At 52.8% G+C, this 19,520-nt stretch overlaps 3 protein-coding genes across 3 annotated transcripts; 2 read left to right on the top strand and 1 right to left on the bottom strand.

Moving 5' to 3' along the window:
- Positions 1–755: 755 nt before the first annotated feature.
- MYCGRDRAFT_95994 (uncharacterized protein) lies at positions 756–4,153 on the bottom strand (the record flags this gene model as incomplete). Its single annotated transcript, XM_003849504.1, has 5 exons — positions 756–868; positions 1,499–1,972; positions 2,107–2,240; positions 2,573–4,083; positions 4,136–4,153. 5 exons carry the CDS (start codon positions 4,151–4,153, stop codon positions 756–758), a joined length of 2,250 nt encoding a protein of 749 aa, XP_003849552.1.
- Positions 4,154–5,679: 1,526 nt separating this feature from the next.
- On the top strand, positions 5,680–8,348 carry MYCGRDRAFT_95993 (uncharacterized protein; the record flags this gene model as incomplete). Its single annotated transcript, XM_003849505.1, has 2 exons — positions 5,680–7,898; positions 7,967–8,348. The coding sequence occupies 2 exons, from the start codon at positions 5,680–5,682 to the stop codon at positions 8,346–8,348; spliced, it is 2,601 nt and encodes an 866-aa protein (XP_003849553.1).
- A 932-nt stretch (positions 8,349–9,280) lies between these two features.
- Positions 9,281–14,199, top strand: MGSUL8 (MGSUL8 sulphite reductase; the record flags this gene model as incomplete). Its single annotated transcript, XM_003849506.1, has 2 exons — positions 9,281–9,308; positions 9,419–14,199. 2 exons carry the CDS (start codon positions 9,281–9,283, stop codon positions 14,011–14,013), a joined length of 4,623 nt encoding a protein of 1,540 aa, XP_003849554.1.
- Between the last annotated feature and the right edge of the window lie 5,321 nt (positions 14,200–19,520).

The raw sequence follows: 19,520 nt of genomic DNA, 5'->3' as shown, positions 1-19,520 counted from the left end.
AGTAGGAGGAAGAAAACTAGTACCTCTATAGAGTAGTAGGAGGCTTAGAGGAATATAAAGGCGATAGCGTAGTAGGGGAGAGGAGTAGACGACGACGATTACTAGAGGAGGAATTCTAGCCGAAGGGAAGACGGTACTCCCTAAACCGTTCGGGAAGTACTTATAGACTAGTATATAAGCGGCTCGATTAGAATCGAATATCTCCGATAGTAGATACGCCGGACGGAGGGAGGATAGAGCTCTACCGGACAGTCTTAAAGCGGGATATTCCTCCTTAACGAGACGGGGTTATAGTTTCGGGCGGATAAGGAGACGTATACCTTATCTATTACCTAGGAGGTTTAGAAACCTAAGGTATAATAGATAGTAAGCAATTACCGGAGCGATATTTTACGTTAGGATACGGATTAGCCTATCGGTAGTCTCTCTTTTTAGTAGTTTAGTTAACTCGGGAGATAGTTAAAAGGATACTATAAAACGTAGTTAGGCTAGGAGTAGCTATAGTACCGTATATCGCGAGGCGCTTTACGTAGGAGCGAAGGTCTATTTCCTCCCCTCTAAAGACGGCTAAAAGAGTCGGTAGTAAGGGCTTAGATAGGGCTTTAGTTTAGATTAGGTGCAAAGGTAGACTAGCCTATATAAATAAGTATAATAAACCCCTAACCCTAACCCTAAAACCCTTCCGCTACAGCTCCTTGTTTTAATTAATGTACTTAATCTGCATCGACATGACTCTGAAGGCCATGGAATGGTCTTCAGCGTGCGTAGATGCACGTTCCCATCATGGTGACAAGACCTCGAATCCGGGCCGGAATATAGCTCGAGGTCCTCGTGTACAGCCAGCAGCAATGGACGATTCTGTCCGTGCCTGGCATGCTTACAAAGACATCAGCATACCTGGTACATGCACAACGACTTTCCGCGCAAGTTCCATGTCTACTCGTGAGGGCAGTGCTTCGTCCGGTGCTCTGTCGGAACGTTGAACCAGCACGATGCCTTCAACACCCGTGTGTTGCGGATGGTGTATTGCAGTGCTCTTCTCCATTGCAGCAGTGACAGCACCGCCAACATTGATGAAAAAAATTGCGCCACCATGGTTTCCTCGAGAGGCTACGCAATGGCGACGACTTGACTTGCAGTCGTATCCCAACCAGCCCATGCTCTCCCTCTTGCGAGGGATGATAGACTTGAAGCGATAAAATCAAATCTGATGGAAGCGCACAAATTCCACAACCACATACTCTTCTCTTTCGAGAAACGACGAAGTTGGAGAAGGGCTTACTTTCATGTTATTGCTGTCGCTGCTGCTGCGTGCCACGCCGTCCAGCTGAAGTCCTGATTTTCCGAAGAATTTCAATGACCTCGGCGGCTGACATGACACCCGCTGCTGCTGCTGCTACAGTTCTCGAATTGTGACGGATGCGCGGGGAGGTCGAAATGCAAAGCACGTTCAAAGCTGTTGCCAGCACAGAACTGCCTCACGATTCAACTTCCATACTCACATCCACGTCAGTACCCGTGTACCGAACCGGTGCTGGCGATGGCCACATGTTCCGAGCCTTCAACGCCAGAACAAGTTCTGACGTTCCCGGCATCGGGATTTCGCCTCTCGCCTGCTGATTCATTTTGGTGGTGAATCGGCTCCTCAATGCCTTTGCGGTCAAATCGACATCAGGAAACACCTCACCCCAAGTATCCGCACCGAGCAATGTCAAAGCAGAACCCCGCACCGTGTCAAGAGTGACTTTGGCAGGGTTCGCCGCGACGGCCTCGACACGTTCTGCAGCCTTCTCACCGGTCAACCTCTGCAACAACTCCCGGCCCTGAGGATCCTGGACCATGGCGATGACATTGTCGAGACCTCGGATCTCGGCAGCCGCTTCATCTCTTCTCGCCCTCACCTCTGCCATCCTCTCCATCAAACTCGCGCCGAACGTTTTCTCTCTCCTTCTTTTCGAGCGCCGGGTCGATCCTGTAGAGCGCGTGTGCCAGCGCGCAGGGGCGTTCGAAGTGGAAGCCCTTGCAATGGAAGCACTGGTTCGTGCTGTCCTGCCACCTGTGGGCTGTTGGCGAAGCCGGCGACTCCAAACAAGTCAAACATTGCACCTTCGTTGGTGCCATCTTGCTCGCGTGCGAGGATCTCGTTCGCGTGCGTGATGGTACGGTGGTAGTGTTCGATTCGTAGCGGAGGTATCGGTGTCGTGGTAGAGAGAAGAAGGAGTTGAAGATTTGAAGACAACCTGGAAGTCAAACGTTTCGAGCGACGCGAGGTCGACAGGGATACCCCTGTCACATTCACCCGGACAACGGCGTCAAGGTAGTACGTCACGGCGAGGCTGATCGGAATCCTCATGCCTTCTCGAGCTGATGCTTGCGATGATTGATACCTGATTGATTACATACGCCCAAGACGCATAAGAGCAGTCGTCAATTATTCATTGCAACAGCGCGTTCAATTCGGCAGTGCCAAGTAACTACACTCTTCTAGCAGGCCTAGAGCTAGCCCTGCCCGGAATGCCGCATGTCCTCTCCTTAGCTGATCTGTCGCTCAACTTACACTTCTTGTATCTACGTTCCGATCCTTGCGAGCACTCCTGCCATCTTCGCTCTCTCCTCCGCTAGGTACTCTGCCTCAATCTTAGCGCTACGGTCTGCGATCCACGCCGCTTTCTTTGCCTCCGCCTTAGCATACTCCTCCCGCCTCATCTGTGCCATTACCGTCTCGTGCTTACGCCTCAACTTGGCCCTCAGCTGAGCCTCTATCTCAGGTCGTTCGATTGCCTGCCTCGCCTCTTCGCCTTCGCGTGCGATCTGTCGACGTTGTTCTTCCAGACCATCCGGAGTTGTGGCCCTCGTTCCCTGCTGATCCAGAACGTTGCTGAGCTTGAGCTTTTTGCTCGCGGGTCCTAGAGCGGCCGCCAGTCCAGTGAGCTCCTCCATCAACCCGCCTTCAGTTCGCGGAGTAGTCTCGGGCTTATGCTCCTCATCGTCTTCGTCCACGCACGGACCGTATTGCCCGGGAGAAAGCTCCGAGTAAGAGGCACCAGAGGGAAGACCAGCGTCATCCGCCGTTCGTTTCACACCGCTCGAAGGAGTGGTCGTAGCTCCTTCATCGTTCACTGTGTCGTTCCCGGTCGATCTGTCATCTAAGCTATCGCCATCGTCGGCTCTATCGATGACGGAATCTTGGCCTTCCTGTTGCGTCGGAATGTCTTGCATCCACGGCGGTACCCACTTCCCAGCGTGCTTTCCTTCGTTGATCGGACAGTCGGCGAAGGTTGCCTCGCAGCCTTGGACCCAGAAGAGATGCCAGCCGTTCGAAAAGTTGGCCTTGCCTTGATCTTTGCGACTAATCCATCCCGGGAGAAAAGCGAGGGCACGACCAACACGATTCAGAGCCTCGTCTTCTGGTGCGACATCTTGGCGGTGCGTCCACTGCGGACGAGGGAACTTCGTGTGCTGCTCCATTTGCAGGTCTTCGAATGCGGGCAAAGCATAAGGGAAGTCGTGGACCGTAGTAAACCTCCTGTACTCTGCTTCCTGCTCTTGGGAGACTAGTCCGTCGAACCGCTCCGTCTCGCGCAAGAGCCACCATAGTAAGAATGCAAAGACTCGGTCCCGCGCCTCGTGTGAACCTAGTGGCTCCAGCTGTCCCGTGTCCATCATGTCGTATGTTAGTGTGGTGATAGCTGTCTTTTTGGTACTTCGTCCTTGGATGACTTCTTTGCGAGCTTGGGTTTGATAAAGGGTGACGGGGTTGTCGGCCAAGAACGCTGTCGGCGAAGGACAGAACTCGGCGAAGTCTCGATCCCACTTCTCCTGGTATTGTGGCAGTGAGACCTCTGCCGCAGCCTGGAGAACTTTCCTGGTCGTTGGTCCACCGATTGAGCGGTAAATGAACACAGCTTCGAGCACTGGCGGTGTCATCATCCACTGGCGTCCGTGACGTACGTTGTCGAATCCGAGATACGCCAAGAAAGCGAACTCATTTCTGTTGAATTCGTATGCCGTCAAGAATGTGGTTTCCTTGTCGCTGCGCATCGCTTTGCCCTTGTCGACGTACTTCGGAGGCACCCTGTCGGTCTGTTACAATTAGCATACACGACTCAATCTATCGGACGGCGAATCCGCTTACCACGGGCTTGCGCGGCATTTTGGGAGTCTCAGAAGAAGCAACGGCTGATGATCAGGTTCGGTAATTAGTCCTCGTCTAAAGGTGCTTGTTCGTGTGCTGGTGCAGGTTTGAAGACGGTCGATTTGCCGGCAGTCGGTTCGCAGGTGATCGGTTCGAAGGTGGTCGATTGGGAGGTGGTCGGTTTCAAGGTGGTCAATCTGAAGGTGGTCGCTTCGAAGGTGGTGGAGTACGCAGAGTGCAGGACTCAAGGAGGCCGGGTATGTGGTGTAGAAGTAGGGTCGAGGATGGTCGCGGATGGTCGCGGATGGTCGCGGATGTGAAGGTGGTTGTGGAGGTGGTTGTGCCGGACACGGATCAGTAATGTTGTATTCCACCCGAGTGACACTGGATATGATGCGCACATGACATCGGCCGTGTCGTCCGCACATGCGCCCGAATTCACCTCCTGCACGTGCAAGTCGACCTGGCCCCTCCGACGCTTAGTCGTGTCGTCGGCTCACGCACACCAAGTTTCCTCCTGCACGTGCAAGTCGACCTGGCACGTGCAAGTCGACCTGCTTCCAACTTGGTCACAAGCTCCATTCACTTCACCAGCCTTGGCATTTGCATAGCAGTGAACAATGGCTCCATGCTTCCGCTCAGACTGCGCCGTCCAAGCCACCGAGCGAAACCTGTACGGTGAAAGTTGCGCGGGAAGCGGTCGAGTTGCGCATTAGGTTCGTTGCTCTCAAGATTTTGTCGGCAACATGTCTTCTCCGCTGTTATGTGGAATGCAACGCACGAGGCGGTCCTGAATGGCTTGGAGTGTGGGAGTTTGAGCGGAAGAATGCAGGTACTCGAGTGCTCTTGCGCATCTCTTCCGCCAGCGTCACGAGTCGTCAATTTCCTCCACGTCTTCTCTCCTCCGCGACACTGCACGAAGAAAGCGAGATCGATGACAGGCTCCGAGACTTTCAAAGGCCTGGCAACACCAAGGCCACGACGACGGTGAAGAACCACGAGGCGTGTTACCATTACTTGTTCCGAGGAGATAGCCACGGCGAAGGCGAGCTCCCATCTCGCCGTTGCGGAAGCGCCTGCTCCCTCAGCCTCATCCTCCTCTCTCCCCACCCAACCCATGATCTGCCTCCATCCTCTCAGTTTGCTCCCCTCCTCGTCCGAAATCTACTCCGCCCTTACCCGCGCTCAGTCATGGCAGCCATCACTGGCCTCGAGCAGCAGGTCCGAGACAAACACAACCGACCACGATGGCGTATACCCACACTTCTAACGCAGTGCTGTACTTCCCCGACGATCTTCTTTTTTGGTTCCACTTCCACTTTTCGAAATATTTACAACGCATCATTCCATACAACTGTGAAAGAGATCAGCGCAGCCGATAAGTACGAACGAACCATACATATCGAGAGATTGAGAGCAGCATACCATACTGCAACGATAAGGAGCCGATTCGACGACGCTCAGGACGGTCTTTCGACCACCCAAACCACACATCGGCTCACCTCTTGCAATACGTCCCTGGGGCCGACTGAGTGCACTCCTGCATGTCCGATCCTCTCAACTCTTTCGAATACTCTGTGGGGGACCAGGACTTTGCTGAATTGGAAGACCAACCCGATGACCCTGTGGTGGAGGAGGATGACGGGTGGAATAACGATACCGCCACGTCCATCGGAGCAAACGATCAACTACATGATCAGACTCAGCAATATCATCCTGAAGCCACACTCGAACAACATCTTCCCGAAGCGAACCCTTCATCTCCATTCCCAAACTTGTGTGCCCTCGATGACGCCTACTCCCAGGCTTGGAATGATTTCATGCAGGATCCTCCGTTGGATGGAATCGATGCGGAGCATGACGAAGCTGAAGCGCCACAAGACCCAGCTACCGGTGAAGGCGGAGGTGGGGAGCAAGCAGATGAACTGGGCGCGGAGGATACGGTGAATCGAAGCAAACGTCCGATTGAGGATGCTGCTGAGCAATCAGCTGCGAAGCGTCAGCATTGGTCTGAAACGCCGGTAGCAGAAGGGGAGGTGCATGGGCAGCAAGATGTCTCAGCTGTCGACAGCGATCATTATCTCGACGTAACCGCCGGTCGGGTAGCTGCGGCAGGCTTTGCTGTGCCCACTACCGAAAGAGGGGTGGGCGATGAAGGCTACCCGCACGATAGGATGGTTTTGTTGCAAGGCGGAGACTTGGATCTGGGGCCGTATGGCTACTCATCTTCGTCGATCTTCTCCTTCGGCTCTCAGCAAGCGACGGCAGGGCAGCAGCAGCAGCACTACCTTGAGAACGATTCGCGGCCGCTGAACGATATTGTCTTCGAAGCACAGCAACCCGTCCATGCTTTCGACACAGAGCAGCCATTACATGCTTTCAACGAACAGCAGCCAGTCCATAATTTCGACGCACAGCAGCCCGTCTATGCTTTCGATGCACAACCGCAAAGATACAACTTCAATGCAGCTCTCGAACAGCCCAATCCACACCCGGGCTTCCCAGGAGACGTAGACCCCACGCGGCAAGGCTGGGATACCCACAGCGATCCGATGGTTCCCAACGGACCTTCGGAAGCGATCGATGAAGCGTGTGCGGGTGCGGGTGCAGAAGTAGCGAGCAGCGATACTCTAGAAGCACGTATGCGAGCGGCTCTCGAAGCGGAATTGGGCATCGGAGTGGAGGCTGGATCGATCGATCCGCAGCTGCTGCAGCAGGGCTATAATCAAAGTCAACCTCAACCCGAGAATCCAGCTTACCTTTCCAATTACCACCCGTATCATTCAAGCCAACACCTCCCGTCTTCATCTTCCTATCATTCCTCATCGGCATACCCCGCCCCACCAAACCAGCCATACCATCCTCCTTTCGCACCCCACCCTCCCTTCCCACCTCACCAACCGCAAGTTCCACAACAACATCCTCCCTTCCCCTTCTCCCCTCAACAGCTACAACCTCCACGCCGTGTGAACCGCCCCACCCACACCCGGCGGTCCACCACATCTCCCACACCCACCCAGCGCGGCAACAACGAAGGAATCTGCCTCGACTGCCACAAACCCTTCCGCCTCTCCACCTCCCCAGGCCGCTGTAAACGCTGCGGTCAAAAATTCGAACGTCGGACCGCTCTGCCACCCTTTTTCGTCCTCGATCCGGAAGTTCCGACGCTGGAAGCTGCGAGAAATGTTCTCTTCCCTGTAGTGGAGGGGAGGGAGGTGGGTGAGAGCTGGGACGGTGTGTTGCGGAGTTTTGTGGATGGGGTTGAGGGGGGGGAGGGGCGGTGGGGAAGGGAGGCGGAGGAGAGGGCGATGGAGTGGGGTGTGCAGGAGTGTTTGGCGGGGGTGAATGAGGTTTGTCGCCCGCCTCTCTCGTCTGAAGAAGCGGGTTATGGTGGTGGAGATGAAGTGCAGGATCCTTCGACGACGCCTTGGGCTCTCAACCAGCAGAAGACGCTGAATCAGAAAGCGAAAATGCTGGGAGAGTCGCTTTACTCGCCTTCGCACGTCACTGCGCGGTTGAGGGCGTTGACGGCGGAGGTTGTGAATTTCCACTCTTCCAGCAACGAGGGCCAAGGAGATCAGGAGGTACAGGAGAGGAGGGTCTTCTACCCACTCGGCGGCGACACGTTGGGCTACGGGGAGGATTTGTCGCTGGGATTCAGGGAGAGGGTTGGTGTGATGAGAGAGGTGTTGAGGAGGGATAAGAGGGTTGTGATGGATGTGTTGGAGGGGAGAGGAGTGAGAGGTTTCGTGGGAGCGCCGTGGTATGTCCTCTCCCTTTTTTTCTCTTTTGCGGATCACGGAGCCATGACTGATGAGATGTGTGAAATAGGTCGTACCACAAGCGGAAAGACTCGAACAATGGGTGTAATGAGAAGAAGAAGACGATGGCGCAGATTGCGAGGGACGAGGTTGAGAGGAGGGAGGGTGAGGCTGGGGTTGAGAGGCCGGCGAGGAAGACGAGGGCGAAGGGGAAGGGCAGAGACACTAATGGGAGGAAGGAGAGTATGCTGAGTGTTGTGAGGAATGTGGAGGATGAGGATGATGCTGATGCTGAACTGGCGAGAACGACAAGGCCGACGAGAGGTGGAACACGGCGGAGGAGGGGGTTGAGGTCGAGTTTGGGTGGACGTGGCGGGATGGAAAGTGGTGGCGGTGGAGAGGAGGATGGTGATGGCGACGATGAGCTTGGAGAATATCGGAGGTTCTTTTGATAGTTGGCGGGCGAATCTGAAGGGAGGCTGATATCTGAAGCGGAGAGTGGATGTACATAGCGTTGGCAGAATATCACATGCAAATAGCGCGTACAACCGACCTTCCCAATGGAGAAATCCTTTAGCGAAGTGAAGTGAATAAATGAACATGCCGTGCCGGGGCGAAAGCGGAGGAGGCGCGGTGGATCTCTCTCTCTTTCGCCTCAGGGTCGTTCTGGTTGTAAGGGTAATGGAAGATGCGGGTACCTCCTACTGGACTGGTCGCCGGCGCTTGGACTAGTACGATATGAGAGTGGAGTGGGGATACGCTGGCCAGCATTCGAGGGCGGAGGTGGCGGTCGAGGATGGCCATACGTGGACGTCGTGTGAGGAGGAGATGCTGGTTGTGCTGGAGATGTCGGCGACAACGAGACCTTTTCGCTCGTCGGCTGTCAATCTGTAGATGATTTGACATGTATCTCTTCATCAGTCCACCAAAGTCTACGCCGAGGCGCCAGTGGTAGAATTAGCCGCACCAATTTTTCTTCGTTGTTCTCCAGACGGGAGTGAATGTCCAAGTCGATGGCGTGATTTGGAAGAATGGTCCAATCATGAGACGCCAAAAACGCATTGCGGCTTACATCAGCAGGGAATTGATCCCGAGCGAGATCGGCCAAGATGTATCCGCCTTTGATGGAGACGAAAGACTGAGAGAGACGAGACCGAGACCGACCGGGATGTTGCCACTGCGGGAGAGTGGGAGGAAGACAAAATAGTTCTACTAGACGACGACCACTTCGCCTCTTGACTTCACAACCTCCAACATTCTTTATACCTTTTTTACCACCGGACAATGCGATAACAACCCTCGAGTCCTCCTCTTCTGATCTACACCCAGTCAAGAGGCGCACGACAGTGACATCCCCCTCTCTCTTCCCCTCCACCCCACCATCATGGCCATTAACACGGCCGGCGAGGCAGGTACGTTCACAAAGTCCCCCGCCCTGCACGCGACACCACCCCTGCAACGCGATAAGCTCTACGACGACTACCATTTCGACAAGCTCACTAACAGCATCCTCTCCTCACAGTCGCCCGCATCGCCTACCTCTCCTCCGACTCGGTCATCTCCGTCCAACCCTCCCTCGCCACCGAATCGCCATTCTCCTCCTTCCTCAAGCAGTACGCCACCAACAAGGCCTCTTCAGTCGTCTGCTCCTCCACTCCCGAAGTCCTCTCCGTCCGAACGAACAACGACCCTCTCCTCGACGTCTACCACCGCGTCCGCAATGGCAAAGTCACTTCCGTCACGACATCCTCCGATGTCCTCGTCAAGAGTATTCCACATTTATACCGCCTCGCACAGCACCCCGTGGTTCTTCACGTGGCATTGAGCCCGGCAGGATACCCAGACTATGGCCACATCACTAGCATCCGCAATACCGGCTTTGCTTTCTTGCAGTCCACCACATTGCAGGAGGCGCAGGATTTGGCTTTGACGGCACATGCTTTGGCTATTCGCAGCGGACGAGGTGTCGTCCACTTCTTTGACCCTGCGAACAGCAAGCAGGATCAGCCGATTGAGCAGGAGAAGAGGGAATATGTGGCAGAGTTGTTGAATGTGGACTTGACAAGACAGTTGCAGTCAAGCAAGAGCGAGGAGCAGGGTATTTATGTTGCAGAGGGCCTCGCACGTACACAGGGCAGTCTCGCTCCCAGCAGCAATGCTGAGAAGGGTGAGCTTTCCGCTGCAGATGCCAGCGGCGCACCGACTCGCGACCCTTCCACAGCATCAGACTCATCCTCCGACCGCAAGAACAGCAGCTCTGGCGCGTCCGAGGCCGAGTCCGCCACTACTGTCGACTCTCAGCGCAAGACTGTCTCTTCCGAAGATATCGACAACCTCTGCACTGCCATTTGGGCGCAGGTCAAGAACCACACCGGGAGACAATACACCGCGTTCAACTACACCGGCCCGAAGAATGCTGAGAATGCATTGTTCCTCTTCGGCAGCGACCCAGGTCTCTTCAGCACTGAATTTGATGCCGCCACTCCCGCAGACTTCTTCGCCAAGGTCGGTCTGATCACACCCATCCTCTACCGACCATGGTTGGGCGACCGTCTCACCGAGAGCATCCCCAAGTCCATCAAGAGGATCGCAGTCCTCGAGCAGATCAAGCGCAAGACGACCAAGTGGGGTCCTATCCTGCTTGATCTCCTCATGTCGGTCAAGGCCAGCGGCGCCAACACTCCTCTGATTGTCGGCTACCAACTCGGCTACATCGAATACACCACGATTACACAAGCCCTCAGCGGCATCTTCCAGAATCTCACCTCGCAGTCACCCATTCAGAACCTCGAAATTGGCGCCCACGATGGCCCCGCACAGAAAGAGACGTTGTCACAGCCTGCATTGGAGAATGCATACATGAAGATTTTGGATCAGTTGTTTGGGGAGAGGCTACACGTGGCGAATGCACTGAAGCAGAGCAATGCTGGTGTCAGTGATAGCGTCAAGGGCACACCCGAGTACGGCTTCGGCTCTCTCATCGCGAGAAAGGAGCACCGCAAGCGTTTCGTGCAGGAAGTGCAGGCCGCGTTGAAGACTGGTGGATTCACAACCGACGCACCTCAGAACTACCTCTCCCAATGGGCGCTCGTTGCTGAGGAGGCCGACAAGGCCAACAAGCTGGCTTCGGACGTGGTTTCTCGTCTGACCACCGATGGCTCATCCACAGCATCGAAGCTGCTGAGCTCCAAGGGCCTCTTCTTCAAGGAGTCTCAATGGTTAGTCGGCAGCGACGCGTGGAGCTACGATCTCGGCAACAGCGGTGTACACCACGTCCTGGCCAGCGGCGAGAACGTCAACATGCTCATCATCGATTCCACACCATACGGCGAGCGCGCAGCGGACGACGCAGCACGGAGGAAGAAGGACATTGGCTTGTACGCGATGAACTTTGGCAATGCATACGTCGCCAGCACCGCCGTCTACTCCAGCTACACTCAGGTTCTGCAGGCAATGATGGAGGCCGAGCAATTCGACGGTCCATCAGTCGTCCTCGCATACCTCCCATACAACTCCGAAAACGACAACCCGATCCAGGTCTTGCAAGAGACGAAGAAGGCGGTTGACCTTGGATACTGGCCTCTTTACCGATGGGATCCCAAGGGTGACGAGAAGAATGAGGAGTGCTTCAAGCTTGATTCCGAGCGCATCAAGGAGGAGTTGAAGGAGTTTCTTCGCCGGGACAACCACCTCTCCCAGCTTATGCGCAGACATCCTCAATTCCATGCCAACCTGTCAGAGTCGTACGGCTCGGAGGTGCGCAAGGTGCAGAAGCGCAAGGCCAAGGATGCGTACGAGGTCTTGCTTGAGGGACTGCAGGGCGCTCCTTTGACTGTTCTCTTCGCATCAGATGGTGGCAACGCAGAGAACTTGTCCAAGCGACTGGCCAAGCGTGGTAAAGCCCGCGGTCTCAAGACCATTGCCATGGCCATGGACGACTACCCCATTGAGGACCTTTCCACCGAGGAGAACGTCGTCTTCATCTCCGCCACCGCTGGTCAGGGTGAGTTCCCACAAAACGGCCGCAACTTCTGGGAGGCCATCAAGAACTCTGTCGACATTGACCTCGCTGGTGTCAACTTCTCCGTCTTCGCTCTTGGTGACTCTCACTACTGGCCGCGCAAGGCGGACAAGCACTACTACAACAAGCCTGGTAAGGATCTCTTCGCCCGATTGGAGACTCTCGGAGGTAAGATTCTCGTCGACTGCGGTCTTGGTGATGATCAAGATCCGGATGGCTACCAGACTGGTTATGCTGAGTGGGAGCCGAAGTTGTGGGATGTTCTCGGAGTCGGCAACATTGAGGGTCTTCCTGAGGAGCCACCGCCAATGACCAACGAGGACATCAAGATCCAGTCCAACTTCCTTCGTGGTACGATCGTCGAGGGATTGGAGGATCCATCCACTGGAGCCATCAGCGCTGCAGACCAGCAGCTGACCAAGTTCCACGGCACATACATGCAGGACGACCGCGATCTGCGTGACGAGCGCAAGGCTCAGGGTCTTGAGCCAGCATACTCCTTCATGATTCGTTGCCGTCTGCCAGGTGGTGTCGCCACTCCCGATCAATGGGTGCAGATGGATGACATCTCTGATCAACTAGGAAACGAGACGATGAAGCTCACTACCCGCCAGACCTTCCAATTCCACGGAGTGGTCAAGGGCAAGCTCAAGCCAGCCATGCAGGCCATCAACCGCTCGATGATGACTTCCATCGCGGCCTGTGGTGATGTCAACCGCAATGTGATGTGCTCCTCGTTGCCTGAGCTCAGCGCCCTCCACGCGCAAGCACAGGAGGCCGCCCAGCGCATCTCCGATCATCTCCTCCCCGCCGCCGCGTCCGTCGCATACCACGAGATTTGGCTCAAGGGAATGGATGGCGAGAAGGATATGAAGATTGCCGGCGACGCCCAGCAACCTTTCATCCAGGCCATGCACCCCAAGGATGCGGCCACTATTGAGGAACCAATGTACGGTCCGGTCTACCTTCCACGCAAGTTCAAGATCACCATCGCTGTTCCGCCTCACAATGATACGGATGTCTACGCCCACGACATTGGTCTCATCGCCATTCAAGACAAGGAGGGCCAACTTGCTGGCTTCAACCTGCTCGCAGGCGGTGGCATGGGCGCGACGCACAACAACAAGAAGACCTACCCTCAACTCGGCCGCATGTTCGGCTTCGTCTCAGTCGGTGAGGTCCACCGCGCCTGCGAACACATCATGACCGTTCAGCGCGACAACGGTGATCGCAAGAACCGCAAACACGCCCGTCTGAAGTACACCATCGACGACATGGGTGTTGAGGCCTTCAAAGCGGAAGTCGAGTCCCGCTGGGGTCAAACCTTCGGCTCTCCTCGTCCCTTCAAGTTCCATTCCAACATCGACACCTTCGGCTGGATCAAGGACGAGAGAGGTCTCAACCACTTCACCATGTTCATTGAGAACGGTCGCATCGAGGACACCGCCGAGTTCCCGATGAAGACTGGCCTCCGTGCGCTGGCGAAGCTCAACCATGGCGAATTCCGCTTGACGGGTAACCAACATCTCATCCTATCGAACATCCCCGATCAAGCGATGCCGGACGTCAAGAAGATGATGAAGCAGTACAAACTCGACAACACCGACTTTTCCGCTCTCCGTCTATCATCCTCCGCTTGCGTCGCGTTCCCCACTTGTGGTCTCGCCATGGCGGAATCAGAACGCTACCTCCCTGTCCTCGTCACCAAAGTCGAGGGACTCTTGGAGGAGCTCGGTATGCGACAGGATAGCATCGTCATGCGCATGACGGGATGTCCCAACGGATGTGCGAGACCGTGGTTGGCGGAAGTCGCTTTCGTCGGTAAAGCCTTTGGAGCGTACAACATGTATCTCGGAGGTGGATACCATGGCGAGAGGTTGAACAAGCTGTACCGCAGCTCGATTATGGAGGAGGAGATTTTGGAGATCATGCGCGGACTGTTGGGGCGGTACGCGAAGGAACGGTTGGATGATGGTGGGAGGAAAGAGGGCGAGAAGGAGAGATTCGGAGACTGGTGTATCCGGGCGGGTATCATTGTTGCTACGAAGGAAGGGAGGGATTTCCATGATGATACGGCGGAGGTGGAGGAGGAGTAGATTCTAGAGACCTTGCAGGTTTGATGAAAAGTACGGCTGCTGATGAGCGATGGCGTCGGCGCAGGAGTTGGGAATGGGTGCGCGCCGGGCGGAAGGAATTGTGTTGGGATGATTTCTGGTAGTTTTTGCGTTTTGTGATCTTTTTGTTCATATAGCGGGTTGAATTCGTTTTATTGAATTCGCACCACATTTGGCTCTGTGTGCTCTTGTTCCATCTGATACTGTCGGTATGCACGCCACGTCAGTCGATTCTTGTCGTTGAGGCATGCGCTTGCATTATTGGGCCACGTCATGACAGACGAGTAGTGCTATTCGAAATAGCAAGCAAGATTGTTCTGATCTCTCCCAAAATCGAAGACTCGTTCTCCGTAGCCTTGCGATACTTTCCTTTCCCACCCCTTCATCTACTCTCGATTAACAAATGCCATGTTTACATTCCGAGTCAACGCGGATGCCCAATGGCCGATCTGTGAGTGGTAAGAAGAGTATAGATGGATGGATGATATCGTTCATGGCATGATTGGGTTGTGGAAACCCTAACCCTAACCCTAAGGTAAGGTAATCTGGCTGTATATCTCGCATTACTTGGAAGCGAGCGAGAGGGTATAGACGGGGTGAGGATTGAGGATTGAAAGCGGTACAGTGCGGCGGACGAGATAAGACTTGCTTCGGCGAAAGATTAAGCCGTGTAGAGAAAGAATGTGGTCTTGTCAATGTGATGCGAAAGAGTTGTTAGTCGCTGGAGACGAAGATCTGGACTTCATTCAAGGACCGCTGTAGATGGTGATTGCAATTTGTCTATCTTGCGGAGGGAGGAGGGCTCCATCTATTTTGTCTCCTTCTGGTACGGATAAATATACACTCCGAGCGTGGAAGATCTATTTGAGCTGCTATACTGCACCCTAGAATGTCGTTCACGAGACTCTCTCCACGGCCGCCTTCTCGAAACGGTATCACCTCGTCACTCGACACATGTACAAGACATCACCATTCCCGGGCCATCTCGCTTCGATAGCTGACAGATCGATCAATGCTAATCCCAAATTCGCATCACACCACTCAGTCCAGCGACGGTGAGGATCACATCTCTGTGCCCATCTCTGTGTCCAATTCCATGTCCGCCTCTGTGCCACCTCCCACTGAACGATAGAGAACCTAATCTCGGATCCTCCCATCATCAGCCGCATACTCACATCAGCCGCTTCTACGGACTACGAAGTAGAGATAAGATGGACCGAATTTGAGGTTCTTTGTTCTCTCCCCATCGGTGGCGTCGACGATGAAGCGTGGATCTGAAAGCCGTTTCGTGGCTTGCTGGTTGTGACCGCATCTGGCTGTTGCCAAGGCGTGTGGGGCGCATGAGACGGAGGTGGGGATCGACCATCATGGGTGTGTTTGATTACGGGCGTGGGAGTGAAGGTGGGATTTGTAATGTCGGTTGGAGCGTTGGAAGTGATGGTGAAGGGAAAGGGAGATGAGGAGAATGGTGTATGAGGGGGACGCGTCGAACAGCTGATCCGATTGTTGAAGTCAGAAGGGAAGAGATGAGCTGGGACAGCTGTGATCGAAGGTATGAGGTCAGAAGTCAGAGAAGCAAGCAACAGACATCCCCGTGGAAAGCATGTGCGTTTCGAGCAATCCCGCGTGGACATGTTTCCATCTTACCCTTGTGTCAATTGAGTAGTGCAATGCAGGGGTGAACTTCAAGATTGAGAAAAACCATGTGTTTCTTGAGGTTATCGACCTAAAGACTATATAGACGCCGTGATTCCAAATACCTAAAAGGGGTTAGGGTCTTATCGCTAATATCCTATAATATTATATAGGACACTAACCACGTAATTAGGCTGTTAGAGTTAATATCCCTAGTCTTACCCTGTTTTATGAATTAACGCTAATAGATCGACACACCCCCGAGATCCGTTTATGTTATACTAAACGATCTCAACCCTCGCTCTCCTCGCTATTAGAGTCGTCGTCCGAATCTTCGATTTCGGGGTCCTTCTTTGGCAGTGGTGGAATGTTAATGAGCGCCAGGGCGGCGGCTTGACGACGGCGTTGAAGTTTGAGAGATTCTGGCTCGAACTCGCCGGATCCGCTGGCCATAGCGTTGAAGACGGCGGCTCCTCTGCGTTGGTTCCCTGCTATCGCGGTTATAGCGTCCTCCTCGGCGTAGGCGTCTCTTATTATCTAGTCGGGAGTAGTAACGTTACTTAATTAAGGTCCTTTAGGCAGAGGCAAGGGAGTGACCTTCCTAGCGTTGCGGTTAATCTTTTTAGTCTTCGATTGCTTAGACTTAGTGTTAACGCCTATTACGTTTTCGTCTTCGTCCTTATCTTAGCGTTTGCGTTTCGTGGGCTTCTCGGCCTTAACGGCAACGCCCTTAGTAGGTTGCTTCTTTGCTAGTGCCTTTCTCTTAGTCGGCTTAGGCACAGGTATAAGCTCCTTCTCCTCTTCGTCGGAAGAGTTGTCAACAGGCTAATTGCGTTGTAGGCGAGCTAGTAGTCCGGAGTAGCTACCGTACGGAGTAAGGAAGTTTTCTAGATCGTTATCTCCTTTAGACTCTTCGTCGAGGGCGTCTAGGGTAGCCTAAGCGACCTGTCTCCTCTTTTTACGTTCCTTAGAGGCCTTAGACTTGCGATCATGTTCTTTCACCATCTGGCGCATAGTCTTAATGTCTAGGATCCGGTTGTTTCTAGCATCGGCTTTAGGCTCATTTAGGGTTTAGTCGTCCCAGGTCGGCGTAGCGTAGGCGCGAGTGTAGTTTTTTAACATCGTGGACGCAGCGATAGGGTCGATGCTTTTAATAATTCGATCCTTTCCTTTGCCCTTAAAGGTGCAGAGGGCCTCTAGGTCCTTAAGAATCTAAAGAAGTCCAGGGTAGTAGACAGTAACTCCGCTCTTAATATCGTTATAGATGCGTTTAAGCCAAGTAAGAATGTCGATATACAGGACGTTAATAATAAAGGGAGCTAACGGGTGAAGCTTTGCTGAAATTAGCGCCTTGAACTCCTTTATGCAGTCGATAGAGTTAAGGAGGGTAAGCAGGATAGACTTTAACTGCCTCTTAGGCTTTAACTTGTTTTCCGCAGCGTCGCGTTAAAGTACTCCGTCTTCTCCTTTATTCTACCAGAACGCCTACTCCTTCGTTACGCTAAAGTTGGTAAACCGCCCAAATTCTCTAGAGAAGTCGTTAAATGCATTTTAGTAAGTCTTAACGACCTAATCGGTAATTTTAGGTTGTTTGTCTAGAAGAGTTGTAGGCCTCTTAGCACTCTACTGCCTACTAGTTGTGCGTAGGGTCTTAGGAGTGCGAGTTAATTTCTTCGTTAGGGTCTGCTAAGGTTGGTTCTAACAACGTAAAGTCTCTGTTACAAAGGTTCTACGTAAGGGGCCCTAGTTAAAGTCACCCTTTCTAGCCTTCTTCGCAGAGATAGGGTCGACTTCGGATCTATCCTGCAACTCCTTCTTAACGTTAGCGGCTTCGGACTCGGCCTCTTTAGCAGCTTTGCGTTGTTTCTCTACCTTCTTCTCTGCTTTTAGGATAGCCGCTTCTCTTGCCTTTGCGTCCTAGTATGCTATTAGGTCCTCTTCGGTTGTGTAACTATTCGTTCTTAACTTTATTTCGTATAACTAAATAGCTTTAAGGTCCCTGGCTTGCTAGGCCTAAAAGGCCTTATCCGATTGTCCAGTAACTAGATCAGCTTAATAAAGTATTACAGCGTAATTCTTAAACTCCTTTTTGTCGAGGATAACTGTTTCTTAAGGAGGAGCGTTGTCCTTATTTAGGACTTCAGCTCTAGCTGCTATAGTATCCTCCTGTGTGTTCCCGTCGTTTAGGACTTGTGCGCTTTAATCCGGTATCTGCGCATTGCTTACTACGCGCTAATTAAGGTAGCGGTGTCGGAACATGTCGTCCTTATCGCTTGGTTAATCTTCGGCCGCTAACAACTCGCGGTTAACTTCAGCTTCAGCTACTGCGTCGATTACGTCTTCTTCCCTTAGATAAGGCTGCGCACCCTACTAGTTGTCCTAAACTTTATCTTACGCACGAGCGGTTGCGGTCTTAGCGGTAACTTAACGTAGCTGTTCTAGAGTAATTAGATTGGTAGGAGTGTCGACGCGCGCGTTCGGGTCGTTAGCGTCGATGCTAGACTAGTTGTCGCCTATCGTAGAGGTAGTTTTCGAGTGTTTTCTCGACTTCTTGGTTAATTTGGGGACGTTTTCGAGTGCGTTAAAGTCCAGAAGTAGTGCCTCGTTCTCGGGGTTGAGGTTGCGCCTGTTTCTAGTGTTTACCATCGTAATAGTGCTAATGTTAACACCTCTACTAATGTAAAATAAGGTAGTTGAAGAAAAGAAGAGAAAGTGGAAGTACAAACAGAAAAGATATAAGCTCTGAGAATAAGCACAGACCAGTGCTAAGGAATGCATTACGGGTTCAGAAGTACGCGTAGTTCGGCATGTAATAGCTGTTTAGGTCTTTAGTAGCTGCCAATTTCAGTTTAGCGCAAAAAGTAAAGTGAATTTGGCTTCAAAAGGGTAATCCGGTCGATAGATCCCTAGATATATACGTCCTAGACCACTTGTTAAGGTGGTAAACGTAATAATTTAAGTCCGCATGTGATGTGCATATAAGGCTATATAATAGCTCCTAATCGTTGTGCAGACTTCTTTCTAATAGTAATGTTAGGCTAGGCATTTGCCTGGCCCTTACCCCCGAGATCCGGTAGTGAAGTTCTGTCAGCGCAGTCCTTACCCCCTAGATCCGGTGGTACTGTTATTCGGAGCTGGTCTAGAAAGGCGCGATGCCGTTGTGCTAACAGCAGTTTGGTCATCCCGTCCGCGGGCATTAAGGTGGTTTTAACCTATTCGACCTTAAGGTCTCTAGCTTAGTACCTTTTACGCAGCTAGCACTACTGTATATCTACATGCCTTATCTTAGTGTCCAGCTTTTGGCCTTATGCAGTAACGACTCGAATAGTTTGCTTGTTGTTATATAACAACCTGCCCTTGCTGTTAAGGCTTAGGTCTATGTTTTTGAACACTCGTTCCTACCAAATTATCTCTGTTCCAGCATGGCTAAGTGCATACAGCTCTAACTCCGTAGATAATTTAGTAACTATAGTCTGCTTCGTAGACTTCTAGTCGACAATCCCTCTAAACAAGAAGAAAACCATACCCTCTAAGCTTCTTCGCGTCTCTAGATCGTCTGCGAACGAAGCATCTAAGGCTCCGAAGAACTCCAGCGGCTGCGACAGGTAGGTAAGCCTACTGTCGTCTTTGCTATACTAAACGCTTAATTAAGAGCTTTGTAGCAGATATCTAATGCAATAATCTGCTGCTTTAAGATAATATTCGGCTAGATTCACTAGATAACGTGCTAGCAAAGAAACTACAAAAGCGATATCCGGTCTCGTGTAGGATGCTACGAAGTTAAGAGAACCAACTTTTAACTGCATCTCCTTAATTATGTAGGGTTTCGCTTTTTCTTTTGCCGGTTCTTAATC

The sequence above is a fragment of the Zymoseptoria tritici genome, chromosome 9, assembly GCF_000219625.1.
Source record: "Zymoseptoria tritici IPO323 chromosome 9, whole genome shotgun sequence".
In the NCBI taxonomy this organism is placed as follows: Eukaryota; Fungi; Ascomycota; class Dothideomycetes; order Mycosphaerellales; family Mycosphaerellaceae; genus Zymoseptoria; species Zymoseptoria tritici.
Note: the sequence above shows the minus strand (reverse complement) of the source record. Positions and strands in the feature narration are given on the sequence as shown.